The sequence below is a fragment of the Lissotriton helveticus genome, chromosome 1_1 (genome assembly GCF_964261635.1).
Source record: "Lissotriton helveticus chromosome 1_1, aLisHel1.1, whole genome shotgun sequence".
NCBI lineage: Eukaryota > Metazoa > Chordata > Amphibia > Caudata > Salamandridae > Lissotriton > Lissotriton helveticus.
Window position 1 is genome coordinate 1,400,790,752 of NC_136057.1, and position 15,176 is coordinate 1,400,805,927.

The following is a 15,176-nucleotide window of genomic DNA, read 5'->3' on the forward strand; positions in this document are numbered from 1 at the left end:
TGGCAATGGTGTGAGCATGGGAGACACTGGGATGGCAAGGGTGTGTGCATGGGAGACACTGGGCTGGCAAGGATGTGTGCATGGGAGACACTGGGCTGGCAGTGGTGTGTGCGTGAGAGACACTGGGCTGGCAATGGTGTGAGCATGGGAGACACTGGGCTGGCAGTGGTGTGTGCATGGGAGACACTGGGCTGGCAAGGATGTGTGCATGGGAGACACTGGGCTGGCAAGGGTGTGTGCATGGGAGACACTGGGCTGGCAGTGGTGTGTGCATGAGAGACACTGGGCTGGCAGTGGTGTGTGCATGAGAGACACTGGGCTGGCAATGGTGTGTGCATGGGAGACACTGGGCTGGCAAGGGTGTGAGCATGGGAGACACTGGGCTGGCAAGGGTGTGTGCATGAGAGACACTGGGCTGGGAAGGGAGTGTGCATGGGAGACACTGGGCTGGCAGTGGTGTGTGCATGAGAGACACTGGGCTGGCAAGGGTGTGTGCATGGGAGACACTGGGCTGGCAAGGGTGTGTGCATGGGAGACACTGGGCTGGCAGTGGTGTGTGCATGAGAGACACTGGGCTGGCAAGGGTGTGTGCATGAGAGACACTGGGCTGGCAGTGGTGTGTGCATGGGAGGCACTGGGCTGGCAAGGATGTGTGCATGGGAGACAGTCAGGTGACAGTGGATTGTGCACGGGAGACACTGGGCTGGCAGTGGTGTGTGCATGAGAGACACTGGGCTGGCACTGGTGTGTGCATGGGAGACACTGGGCTGGCAAGGGTGTGTGCATGGGAGACACTGGGCTGGCAATGGTGTGTGCATGGGAGACACTGGGCTGGCAAGGGTGTGTGCATGGGAGACAGTCAGGTGACAGTGGATTGTGCATGGGAGACACTCAGCTGGCAGTGGATTGTGCATGGGAGACACTCAGCTGGCAGTGGGTTGTGCATGGGAGACACTGGGTCGGCAGTGGTGTGTGCGTGGGAGACACTGGGCTGGCAGTGGTGTGTGCATGGGAGACACTGGGCTGGCAATGGTGTGAGCATGGGAGACACTGGGCTGGCAATGGTGTGTGCATGGGAGACACTGGGCTGGCAAGGGTGTGTGCATGGGAGACACTGGGCTGGCAAGGATGTGTGCATGGGAGACACTGGGCTGGCAAGGGTGTGTGCATGGGAGACACTGGGCTGGCAAGGATGTGTGCATGGGAGACACTGGGCTGGCAAGGGTGTGTGCATGGGAGACACTGGGCTGGCAAGGGTGTGTGCATGAGAGACACCGGGCTGGCAAGGGTGTGAGCATGGGAGACACTGGGCTGGCAGTGGTGTGTGCATGAGAGACACTGGGCTGGCAATGGTGTGTGCATGGGAGACACTGGGCTGGCAAGGGTGTGTGCATGGGAGACACTGGGCTGGCAAGGGTGTGTGCATGAGAGACACTGGGCTGGCAATGGTGTGTGCATGGGAGACACTGGGCTGGCAGTGGTGTGTGCATGAGAGACACTGGGCTGGCAAGGGTGTGTGCATGGGAGACACTGGGCTGGCAAGGGTGTGTGCATGGGAGACACTGGGCTGGCAGTGGTGTGTGCATGAGAGACACTGGGCTGGCAAGGGTGTGTGCATGAGAGACACTGGGCTGGCAGTGGTGTGTGCATGGGAGGCACTGGGCTGGCAAGGATGTGTGCATGGGAGACAGTCAGGTGACAGTGGATTGTGCACGGGAGACACTGGGCTGGCAGTGGTGTGTGCATGAGAGACACTGGGCTGGCACTGGTGTGTGCATGGGAGACACTGGGCTGGCAAGGGTGTGTGCATGGGAGACACTGGGCTGGCAATGGTGTGTGCATGGGAGACACTGGGCTGGCAAGGGTGTGTGCATGGGAGACAGTCAGGTGACAGTGGATTGTGCATGGGAGACACTCAGCTGGCAGTGGATTGTGCATGGGAGACACTCAGCTGGCAGTGGGTTGTGCATGGGAGACACTGGGTCGGCAGTGGTGTGTGCGTGGGAGACACTGGGCTGGCAGTGGTGTGTGCATGGGAGACACTGGGCTGGCAATGGTGTGAGCATGGGAGACACTGGGCTGGCAATGGTGTGTGCATGGGAGACACTGGGCTGGCAAGGGTGTGTGCATGGGAGACACTGGGCTGGCAAGGATGTGTGCATGGGAGACACTGGGCTGGCAAGGGTGTGTGCATGGGAGACACTGGGCTGGCAAGGATGTGTGCATGGGAGACACTGGGCTGGCAAGGGTGTGTGCATGGGAGACACTGGGCTGGCAAGGGTGTGTGCATGAGAGACACCGGGCTGGCAAGGGTGTGAGCATGGGAGACACTGGGCTGGCAGTGGTGTGTGCATGAGAGACACTGGGCTGGCAATGGTGTGTGCATGGGAGACACTGGGCTGGCAAGGGTGTGTGCATGGGAGACACTGGGCTGGCAAGGGTGTGTGCATGAGAGACACTGGGCTGGCAATGGTGTGTGCATGGGAGACACTGGGCTGGCAGTGGTGTGTGCATGGGAGACACTGGGCTGGCAAGGGTGTGAGCATGGGAGACACTGGGCTGGCAAGGATGTGTGCATGGGAGACACTGGGCTGGCAAGGGTGTGTGCATGGGAGACACTGGGCTGGCAAGGATGTGTGCATGGGAGACACTGGGCTGGCAAGGGTGTGTGCATGAGAGACACTGGGCTGGGAAGGGTGTGTGCATGGGAGACACTGGGCTGGCACTGGTGTGTGCATGGGAGACACTGGGCTGGCAAGGGTGTGTGCATGGGAGACACTGGGCTGGCACTGGTGTGTGCATGGGAGACACTGGGCTGGCAAGGGTGTGTGCTTGGGAGACACTGGGCTGGCAAGGGTGTGTGCATGAGAGACACTGGGCTGGGAAGGGTGTGTGCATGGGAGACACTGGGCTGGCAAGGGTGTGAGCATGGGAGACACTGGGCTGGCAAGGGTGTGTGCATGAGAGACACTGGGCTGGCAAGGGTGTGTGCATGGGAGACACCGGGCTGGCAAGGGTGTGAGCATGGGAGACACTGGGCTGGCAAGGGTGTGTGCATGAGAGACACTGGGCTGGCAATGGTGTGAGCATGGGAGACACTGGGCTGGCAAGGGTGTGAGAATGGGAGACACTGGGCTGGCAGTGGTGTGTGCATGGGAGACACTGGGCTGGCAAGGGTGTGAGCATGGGAGACACTGGGCCGGCAAGGATGTGTGCATGGAAGACACTGGGCTGGCAAGGGTGTGTGCATGGGAGACACTGGGCTGGCAGTGGTGTGTGCATGAGAGACACTGGGCTGGCAATGGTGTGAGCATGGGAGACACTGGCCTGGCAGTGGTGTGTGCATGGGAGACACTGGGCTGGCAAGGGTGTGAGCATGGGAGACACTGGGCTGGCAAGGGTGCGTGCATGAGAGACACTGGGCTGGGAAGGGTGTGTGCATGGGAGACACTGGGCTGGCAGTGGTGTGTGCATGAGAGACACTGGGCTGGCAAGGGTGTGTGCATGGGAGACACTGGGCTGGCAAGGGTGTGTGCATGGGAGACACTGGGCTGGCAGTGGTGTGTGCATGAGAGACACTGGGCTGGCAAGGGTGTGTGCATGAGAGACACTGGGCTGGCAGTGGTGTGTGCATGGGAGACACTGGGCTGGCAAGGATGTGTGCATGGGAGACAGTCAGGTGACAGTGGATTGTGCACGGGAGACACTGGGCTGGCAGTGGTGTGTGCATGAGAGACACTGGGCTGGCACTGGTGTGTGCATGGGAGACACTGGGCTGGCAAGGGTGTGTGCATGGGAGACACTGGGCTGGCAATGGTGTGTGCATGGGAGACACTGGGCTGGCAAGGGTGTGTGCATGGGAGACAGTCAGGCGACAGTGGATTGTGCATGGGAGACACTCAGCTGGCAGTGGATTGTGCATGGGAGACACTCAGCTGGCAGTGGGTTGTGCATGGGAGACACTGGGTCGGCAGTGGTGTGTGCGTGGGAGACACTGGGCTGGCAAGGATGTGTGCATGGGAGACACTGGGCTGGCAAGGGTGTGAGCATGGGAGACACTGGGCTGGCAAGGATGTGTGCATGGGAGACACTGGGCTGGCAAGGGTGTGTGCATGGGAGACACTGGGCTGGCAAGGATGTGTGCATGGGAGACACTGGGCTGGCAAGGGTGTGTGCATGAGAGACACTGGGCTGGGAAGGGTGTGTGCATGGGAGACACTGGGCTGGCACTGGTGTGTGCATGGGAGACACTGGGCTGGCAAGGGTGTGTGCATGGGAGACACTGGGCTGGCACTGGTGTGTGCATGGGAGACACTGGGCTGGCAAGGGTGTGTGCATGGGAGACACTGGGCTGGCAAGGGTGTGTGCATGAGAGACACTGGGCTGGGAAGGGTGTGTGCATGGGAGACACTGGGCTGGCAATGGTGTGAGCATGGGAGACACTGGGCTGGCAATGGTGTGTGCATGGGAGACACTGGGCTGGCAAGGGTGTGTGCATGGGAGACACTGGGCTGGCACTGGTGTGTGCATGGGAGACACTGGGCTGGGAAGGGTGTGTGCGTGGGAGACACTGGGCCGGCACTGGTGTGTGCATGGGAGACACTGGGCTGGCAATGGTGTGTGCATGGGAGACACTGGGCTGGCAGTGGTGTGTGCATGAGAGACACTGGGCTGGCAAGGGTGTGTGCATGGAGACACTGGGCTGGGAAGGGTGTGTGCGTGGAAGACACTGGGATGGCACTGGTGTGTGCATGGGAGACACTGGGATGGCAGTGGTGTGAGCATGAGAGACACTGGGCTGGCAAGGGTGTGTGCATGGGAGACACTGGGCTGGCAGTGGTGTGTGCATGGGAGACACTGGGCTGGCAGTGGTGTGTGCATGAGAGACACTGGGCTGGCAGTGGTGTGTGCATGGGAGACACTGGGCTGGCAGTGGTGTGTGCATGGGAGACACTGGGCTGGCACTGGTGTGTGCATGGGAGACACTGGGCTGGCACTGGTGTGTGCATGGGAGACACTGGGCTGGCAAGGATGTGTGCATGGGAGACAGTCAGGTGACAGTGGGTTGTGCATGAGAGACACTGGGCTGGCACTGGTGTGAGCATGGGAGGAAACACTGGGCTGGCAGTGGTGTGTGCATGGGAGACACTGGGCTGGCAAGGGTGTGTGCATGGGAGACACTGGGCTGGCAATGGTGTGTGCATGGGAGACAGTCAGGTGACAGTGGGTTGTGCATGGGAGACACTGGGCTGGCAGTGGAGTGTGCATGGGAGACAGTCAGGTGACAGTGGGTTGTGCATGGGAGACACTGGGCTGGCACTGGTGTGTGCATGGGAGACACTGGGCTGGCACTGGTGTGTGCATGGGAGACACTGGGCTGGCAAGGATGTGTGCATGGGAGACACTGGGCTGGCAAGGGTGTGTGCATGGGAGACACTGGGCTGGCAAGGGTGTGTGCATGGGAGACATTGGGCTGGCAGTGGTGTGTGCATGGGAGACACTGGGCTGGCAGTGGTGTGTGCATGAGAGACACTGGGCTGGCAGTGGTGTGTGCATGGGAGACACTGGGCTGGCAAGGGTGTGTGCATGGGAGACACTGGGCTGGCAGTGGTGTGTGCATGAGAGACACTGGGCTGGCAAGGGTGTGTGCATGGGAGACACTGGGCTGGCACTGGTGTGTGCATGTGAGACACTGGGCTGGCACTGGTGTGTGCATGGGAGACACTGGGCTGGCAAGGATGTGTGCATGGGAGACAGTCAGGTGACAGTGGATTGTGCACGGGAGACACTGGGCTGGCAGTGGGTTGTGCATGAGAGACACTGGGCTGGCAATGGTGTGAGCATGGGAGACACTGGGCTGGCAGTGGTGTGTGCATGGGAGACACTGGGCTGGCAAGGGTGTGTGCATGGGAGACACTGGGCTGGCAGTGGTGTGTGCATGAGAGACACTGGGCTGGCAATGGTGTGAGCATGGGAGACACTGGGCTGGCAAGGGTGTGTGCATGGGAGACACTGGGCTGGCACTGGTGTGTGCATGGGAGACACTGGGCTGGCAAGGGTGTGTGCATGGGAGACACTGGGATGGCAAGGGTGTGTGCATGGGAGACACTGGGCTGGGAAAGGTGTATGCATGGGAGACACTGGGCTGGCAGTGGTGTGTGCATGAGAGACACTGGGCTGGCAAGGGTGTGAGCATGGGAGACACTGGGCTGGCAAGGATGTGTGCATGGGAGACAGTCAGGTGACAGTGGATTGTGCATGGGAGACACTCAGCTGGCAGTGGTGTGTGCATGGGAGACACTCAGCTGGCAGTGGATTGTGCATGGGAGAGACTCAGCTGGCAGTGGTGTGTGCATGGGAGACAGTCAGGTGACAGTGGGTTGTGCATGGGAGACACTGGGTCGGCAGTGGTGTGTGCGTGGGAGACACTGGGCTGGCAGTGGTGTGTGCATGGGAGACACTGGGCTGGCAATGGTGTGAGCATGGGAGACACTGGGCTGGCAATGGTGTGTGCATGGGAGACACTGGGCTGGCAAAGGTGTGTGCATGGGAGACACTGGGCTGGCAATGGTGTGTGCATGGGAGACACTGGGCTGGCAAGGGTGCGTGCATGGGAGACACTGGGCTGGCACTGGTGTGTGCATGGGAGACACTGGGCTGGCAAGGGTGTGTGCATGGGAGACACTGGGCTGGCAAGGGTGTGTGCATGAGAGACACTGGGCTGGCAATGGTGTGTGCATGGGAGACACTGGGCTGGGAAGGGTGTGTGCGTGGGAGACACTGGGATGGCACTGGTGTGTGCATGGGAGACACTGGGATGGCAGTGGTGTGAGCATGAGAGACACTGGGCTGGCAAGGGTGTGTGCATGGGAGACACTGGGCTGGCAGTGGTGTGTGCATGGGAGACACTGGGCTGGCAGTGGTGTGTGCATGGGAGACACTGGGCTGGCAGTGGTGTGTGCATGGGAGACACTGGGCTGGCAGTGGTGTGTGCATGGGAGACACTGGGCTGGCACTGGTGTGTGCATGGGAGACACTGGGCTGGCACTGGTGTGTGCATGGGAGACACTGGGCTGGCAAGGATGTGTGCATGGGAGACAGTCAGGTGACAGTGGGTTGTGCATGAGAGACACTGGGCTGGCACTGGTGTGAGCATGGGAGGAAACACTGGGCTGGCAGTGGTGTGTGCATGGGAGACACTGGGCTGGCAAGGGTGTGTGCATGGGAGACACTGGGCTGGCAATGGTGTGTGCATGGGAGACAGTCAGGTGACAGTGGGTTGTGCATGGGAGACACTGGGCTGGCAGTGGAGTGTGCATGGGAGACAGTCAGGTGACAGTGGGTTGTGCATGGGAGACACTGGGCTGGCACTGGTGTGTGCATGGGAGACACTGGGCTGGCACTGGTGTGTGCATGGGAGACACTGGGCTGGCAAGGATGTGTGCATGGGAGACAGTCAGGTGACAGTGGGTTGTGCATGAGAGACACTGGGCTGGCACTGGTGTGAGCATGGGAGACACTGGGCTGGCAATGGTGTGTGCATGGGAGACACTGGGCTGGCAAGGGTGTGTGCATGGGAGACACTGGGCTGGCACTGGTGTGTGCATGGGAGACACTGGGCTGGCAAGGGTGTGTGCATGGGAGACATTGGGCTGGCAGTGGTGTGTGCATGGGAGACACTGGGCTGGCAGTGGTGTGAGCATGAGAGACACTGGGCTGGCAGTGGTGTGTGCATGGGAGACACTGGGCTGGCAAGGGTGTGTGCATGGGAGACACTGGGCTGGCAGTGGTGTGTGCATGAGAGACACTGGGCTGGCAAGGGTGTGTGCATGGGAGACACTGGGCTGGCACTGGTGTGTGCATGTGAGACACTGGGCTGGCACTGGTGTGTGCATGGGAGACACTGGGCTGGCAAGGATGTGTGCATGGGAGACAGTCAGGTGACAGTGGATTGTGCACGGGAGACACTGGGCTGGCAGTGGGTTGTGCATGAGAGACACTGGGCTGGCAATGGTGTGAGCATGGGAGACACTGGGCTGGCAGTGGTGTGTGCATGGGAGACACTGGGCTGGCAAGGGTGTGTGCATGGGAGACACTGGGCTGGCAGTGGTGTGTGCATGAGAGACACTGGGCTGGCAATGGTGTGAGCATGGGAGACACTGGGCTGGCAAGGGTGTGTGCATGGGAGACACTGGGCTGGCACTGGTGTGTGCATGGGAGACACTGGGCTGGCAAGGGTGTGTGCATGGGAGACACTGGGATGGCAAGGGTGTGTGCATGGGTGTGTGCATGGGAGACACTGGGCTGGGAAAGGTGTATGCATGGGAGACACTGGGCTGGCAGTGGTGTGTGCATGAGAGACACTGGGCTGGCAAGGGTGTGAGCATGGGAGACAGTCAGGTGACAGTGGATTGTGCATGGGAGACACTCAGCTGGCAGTGGTGTGTGCATGGGAGACACTCAGCTGGCAGTGGATTGTGCATGGGAGAGACTCAGCTGGCAGTGGTGTGTGCATGGGAGACAGTCAGGTGACAGTGGGTTGTGCATGGGAGACACTGGGTCGGCAGTGGTGTGTGCGTGGGAGACACTGGGCTGGCAGTGGTGTGTGCATGGGAGACACTGGGCTGGCAATGGTGTGAGCATGGGAGACACTGGGCTGGCAATGGTGTGTGCATGGGAGACACTGGGCTGGCAAAGGTGTGTGCATGGGAGACACTGGGCTGGCAATGGTGTGTGCATGGGAGACACTGGGCTGGCAAGGGTGTGTGCATGGGAGACACTGGGCTGGCACTGGTGTGTGCATGGGAGACACTGGGCTGGCAAGGGTGTGTGCATGGGAGACACTGGGCTGGCAAGGGTGTGTGCATGAGAGACACTGGGCTGGCAATGGTGTAAGCATGGGAGACACTGGGCTGGCAGTGGTGTGTGCATGGGAGACACTGGGCTGGCAAGGGTGTGTGCATGGGAGACAGTCAGGTGACAGTGGATTGTGCACGGGAGACACTGGGCTGGCAGTGGGTTGTGCATGGGAGACACTGGGCTGGCAGTGGTGAGAGCATGAGAGACACTGGGCTGGCAGTGGTGTGTGCATGGGAGACACTGGGCTGGCAGTAGTGTGTGCATGGGAGACACTGGGCTGGCAGTGGTGTGTGCATGGGAGACACTGGACTGGCAGTGGTGTGTGCATGAGTGACACTGGACTGGCAGTGGTGTGTGCATGAGAGACACTGGGCTGGCAAGGGTGTGTGCATGGGAGACACTGGGCTGGCAGTGGTGTGTGCATGAGAGACACTGGGCTGGCAGTGGTGTGTGCATGGGAGACATTGGGCTGGCAGTGGTGTGTGCATGGGAGACACTGGGCTGGCAGTGGTGTGTGCATGGGAGACACTGGGCTGGCAGTGGTGTGTGCATGAGAGACACTGGGCTGGCAAGGGTGTGTGCATGGGAGACACTGGGCTGGCACTGGTGTGTGCATGGGAGACACTGGGCTGGCAAGGGTGTGTGCATGGGAGACACTGGGCTGGCAATGGTGTGTGCATGGGAGACACTGGGCTGGCAAGGGTGTGTGCATGGGAGACACTGGGTTGGCAAGGGTGTGTGCATGGGAGACACTGGGCTGGGAAGGGTGTGTGCATGGGAGACACTGGGCTGGCACTGGTGTGTGCATGGGAGACACTGGGCTGGCAAGGGTGTGTGCATGGGAGACACTGGGCTGGCAATGGTGTGTGCATGGGAGACACTGGGCTGACAAGGGTGTGTGCATGGGAGACACTGGGCTGGCACTGGTGTATGCATGGGAGACACTGGGCTGGCAAGGGTGTGTGCATGGGAGACACTGGGATGGCAAGGGTGTGTGCATGGGAGACACTGGGCTGGGAAGGGTGTGTGCATGGGAGACACTGGGCTGGCAAGGGTGTGTGCATAGGAGACACTGGGCTGGCACTGGTGTGTGCATGGGAGACACTGGGCTGGCAAGGGTGTGTGCATGGGAGACACTGGGATGGCAAGGGTGTGTGCATGGGAGACACTGGGCTGGGAAGGGTGTGTGCATGGGAGACAATGGGCTGGCACTGGTGTGTGCATGGGAGACACTGGGCTGGCAAGGGTGTGTGCATGGGAGACACTGGGCTGGCAATGGTGTGTGCATGGGAGACACTGGGCTGGCAAGGGTGTGTGCATGGGAGACACTGGGCTGGCACTGGTGTGTGCATGGGAGACACTGGGCTGGCAATGGTGTGTGCATGGGAGACACTGGGCTGGCAAGGGTGTGAGCATGGGAGACACTGGGCTGGCACTGGTGTGTGCATGGGAGACACTGGGCTGGCAAGGGTGTGTGCATGGGAGACACTGGGATGGCAAGGGTGTGTGCATGGGAGACACTGGGCTGGGAAGGGTGTGTGCATGGGAGACACTGGGCTGGCAAGGGTGTGTGCATGGGAGACACTGGGCTGGCAAGGGTGTGTGCATGGGAGACACTGGGCTGGCACTGGTGTGTGCATGGGAGACACTGGGCTGGCAAGGGTGTGTGCATGGGAGTCACTGGGATGGCAAGGGTGTGTGCATGGGGGCTGGGAAGGGTGTGTGCATGGGAGACACTGGGCTGGCAAGGGTGTGTGCATGGGAGACACTGGGCTGGCAAGGGTGTGTGCATGGGAGACAGTCAGCTGGCAGTGGGGTGTGCACGGGAGACACTGGGCTGGCAGTGGGGGGTGCACGGGAGACACTCTGGGCAGGCAGTGGTGGTTGCGTGGGAGACTCTTGGGCCTAAAAGTGATGTCTACACAGGAGTCGCCGAAAGAGAATCCGAAGGGAACGACGGCTCTGTATCCCATAAACAATAGCTGCTTCAAGCCTCCCAGCCTGCCCTTTTATAGCAAATCTGGCGAGCAGGCTCAGAGTTTCTGGCTGCAGCTAATCATTACACAGTTTAGGACGGGTCAGTGCATTCCAGTGACAGATCATGTGTCTGACACTGCATCATATTTCACGAACGAGAAGACAAGGATGAAAAAGGAAAACTGGTCTTTGACCGGGAGGAGAGGAAAAGATGAGATGGTGTGTGTGGTGGGGAAGGAAAGGTGAGAAGGGGAAACAGCTGGTGTCATGGTGAAGGAGAATTGAAGTGAAGGAAGATTGCACGTATGTGATGTGAAAAGAAGGGAGGGGGTGGTGGTTGCAGTGACGGGAGAAGGAAGAATGATGTGGCGATAGAGAGATCTGATGTGAGTGATGGGAAGGGCTGGTGGGTGTGATGGTGAAACATAAAGAGAATAGCCCTGACGGTGTGTAATGAGAAGGAGAGGGTATCAGAGCGGATTTAGCCAGGGGCAGATCTGCTGGCCACATGACAGGAAGGAGAGAGCGGTTATTGGGAGTAAGGGAAAGACCTGAATGGAGGACCTGATTTGGGGGAGTGAGGCAGTAAAAGCATAGATTAGTGTGTGATTGGAACAGAGAGGTAGATGGATGAACGAGGAACCAACAAGATAGGTTTTGATGGAGAAGGAGAGAGGCTTGATCAGGGTGAAGGACTGATGACTATGCAACAGAGAAGAAGCGAGATGGGGGAATCGCAGAAGACCGGAATAGAGTGTGATGGCGGAGGGAGAGATAGGAGTGGAGATTAGACGATGGGATTAGACCTGATGGGTTTTATAACGAGCTGTTTTGTGTGTCAGAAAGTCTGGGTGACCGAAAGCCTTAATTTAGAGCACATATCGATTTAGATAGAACAAGCTTCAGCTCTCTACAGAGCTACTGTTAAACATGGAAAAGAAGGTATAAAAATCACACGTCAAAAACGAGAAGTCAGCATTTACAGAACATCCTCCCTCCCTCCTCCACTGCCACAAATGTTGAGGTTATAATTTCATTGCTAGATGAGCTGGACTCATTCATTTCCAACATAGATAAATCCCCTTGGGAACCTCTCTTTAATATATAAATCCAGTCCTTCCTTCCAATCAATACTTCTAAAAACATTTTAAAAGCATGCCTTATGACCATGGTGAGCTACTTCCTCCATGGCGTCACAAAGTTATCAGTTTCACAATGAGTACTCTTGCCCATGCATTACCAAACGTCAACGTTCTCTGATAGTCTAACAGATGGTTGATGCTCAGACAACAGCATTGTCCATTTTAAGCGCCTTATAGACAGTCCACAACCTTCTCACTCCAACTCTCCGCACACAATCCCACTTCCACTATATCTACGAGGACCTCGCCAACGAAACGTCACCCTACGCCTACCGCTCCAGGCCAGCCCCACCATGCCTTCTTTTAAGACCACATTGAGAAATACTTTATCAATCAGGAATCCTCGTTAGTAAAGATGCCTCTTCCTCCTCATTCCTAGCCTAAGGATAATCTGAAATATGTATGTGTTACTTAAAATAGTGGTTGGCCCATCACTTGATTCTCCTAAAAACCAGTGTGCAGGCTCCCTACTTCAATCTCACAGCTTTCTTGCATATGCTTACCAGCACAACTGATTTTTGACCTAAGTAACATAACCAAATGTTCATTGGTAAAATGTTTTGGTACAAAATGATAGGGTTTCTGCTGAATAAATAAATAAAACGTAAAGTTTGAGTCCAAACCCATCGTTTCTGTCTTCTGTAACACTCCGACCACAAGAGTTTGGTGTGATCAAGCCTGTCATTTGCCTTTCCCGTCTTTCACAGCTAGCACAGAAGTACAACCCCCAGAAGGAGCAGGAACTGAGGGAGTGGATTGAAGAAACAACAGGGAACAACATTGGGGCCAACTTCATGGAGGGCCTCAAGGATGGTCTTATCCTCTGCCAGTAAGTATTGCCTGCATAATATGTGGTTTCTCCTGCATATGAGGGCTTTGTCAATGAATATCACCTCAATGCCATTCCTTGGCTTTAACATCTTTTTCTCAACTTAATTCCTCTGCTTTGCCCCAGAACATCCTCATTAGAAAAATATATCCTCTTCACCTTAACATTTCCCATTACCTCATTACCTCACTTTTCTCCGATACCATTCTTTAATTCTCCTAGCATCACTATCTAGCCTTTGTCTTGATAGTTACACTTCACCCGACCTCTTTGAATTTTGCCATGGTTTCTCCTTGCTTTAAATACCTCCGTTGACGTCACTACTTCTGTACTCCAAGGCCGCCAGTCAATTCACTTTCCTGAACCAACCTGCTATGCCACCCTTCTGCTCCCTTCCTCAACCTTGCTGTGCCACCATTAACCTGTCATGGAAGACCGCGAGCTGGAGAGAACGGACTGCCATTTTGTCACCCTCGGATCTCTTTCTCTGTCTACGGAATCCTTAACCTCTATGTTTTCTACTCTTTGGAGTGCCAGTGTGTGAAATATGTGGGGGGCAGTAGTGAGGTCGTTGTTTAGAGTCTAGGGAGGAGTAGGACAGGGCTGGAAGTGAGGACTGCATGCAGCATTGCCATGTGATCTGCACATGGCAGGAGACAACTTAGGATATTGTGTGCTGCTCTGGAACAGAGCTAACTACTTCATTCAAGGTGACAGGGCTGGTGCTTCCTCCCAGTGTTAATACTAGGTTTCTGCTAGCCGAGGCAGTGTTTCTCTGTGCCTCACTGAGTATGTGAAAATGAAAATGGGCAACCCAATCTACCCTTGAGGGCTTGGCAAATTGAGATGATAGGGTAAGTGTGCCTTCAAGGGATTTATTCAAATATTTAATTAGGTTATTTTTATAATCAAATTTCAAGGCCAGACAAATGGTTTCCTTGCTAATTAATTTATTTCAGCAGCTAATTCTACTGCACAATATCTTCATACAGTGAATCAAAATCACAAGCAAAAACAATATATACCATACAGAATACGAATCATGAGTGTAAAGTTGTGCAAAGAACTAGAACAGAAAATGGTGTATATAGAAAAATATTCACTTTTTATCTTGAAAAATCTCATGAGGGTACTTAAAGATACAAACAATGTGACAAGAAGGTAGCAGCATAAAATTAAAGACTTCACTGTAACAATTGACAACACTTTTCTTCTTAGTGAAGATTGAAACAAATTTCAGAAGAAAAAGCGTAGGTCGACGTTTTTCATTAAGAAGAAAAGTGAAGATTGAAACAAATTTCTGAAGAAAAAGCGTAGGTCGACGTTTTTCATTAAGAAAAGTGTTGACAATTGTTACAGTGAAGGCTTCCATTTTATACTGCTACCTTCTTGTCACATTGGTTTTTTTTTAAGTACCCTTATTAGATTTTTCAAGTTAAAAAGTGAATATTTTTCTATATACACCCGTTTCTGTTCTAGTTCTTTGCACGACTTTGCACTCATGATTCGTATTCTGTATGATATATATTGTTTTCGCTTGTGATTTTGATTCACTGTATGAAGATATTGTGCAGTAGAATTAGCTACGGAAAGAAATTAATTAGCAAGGAAACCATTTGTCTGGCCTTGAAATTTGATTATAAAAATAACCTAATTAAATATTCGAATAAATCCCTTGAAGGCACACTTACCCTATCATCACTGAGTATGTGACATTCACTTTTCACTCGGTTTAGTCAGGTGCTCATTGAGCTCTCTGAGGTTGGATGTTCAAAAAACTCTAAGATGTTGGGTGTGTAGAAAACAATCAGAGGAGGGTTTTCAGTAAACTCTGAAGTTGCTCATAAACTCTCACATGAAGAGTGTTCAGAAAACCCTGGGAGATTAGGTAGGTGCTCAATAAACTCACAGAAGTGAGGTGCTTAGCAAACTCGCATGAATTGGATTTTCAATACACTCTCAGACGCTGATTAGTCAGTAAAATCTCAGTCAGGTGTTCATTAAAATTTCTCAGGGTGGGCTTTCTGTAAGCTCTGCCGGAATCCGGGCGTTCAGTAAACTCTGACAGGAGTAAGGTATACTGTAAAGTTTCTCACGTCAGGTGTTCAGTAAACTCTCTCTGAAGTTGAATATTCAGTTAATTCCCTTGGAAGTTGAGTATTTAGTAGACTCTCAAAGATCAAGTGTTTTTAAACTCTGCAATTGGATTTCCAGTGAAATGTCTCTGAGGTCGGCTTTAAAGTAAATTCTAATAGGCGATAGATAGTTCATCAAACTCTGTCAAATGTCGATCCTTTAGTTAACTCTCAGAGGCCAGGTCTTTCGCAAACTCTTCCAGAATTCGGAGGTCCAGTACCTCTCAGAGGTCT

General features: G+C 55.3%; 1 protein-coding gene across 1 annotated transcript in view; it reads left to right on the plus strand.

The window, feature by feature from the left end:
• CNN1 (calponin 1) overlaps positions 1–15,176 on the plus strand; it is a 191,897-nt gene that overhangs the window by 144,248 nt on the left and 32,473 nt on the right. Inside the window, exon 2 of the mRNA XM_078684317.1 lies at positions 12,686–12,807. Within this exon, the coding sequence (XP_078540443.1) occupies positions 12,686–12,807 (122 nt within the window). The remainder of the gene's footprint in view (positions 1–12,685; positions 12,808–15,176) is intronic.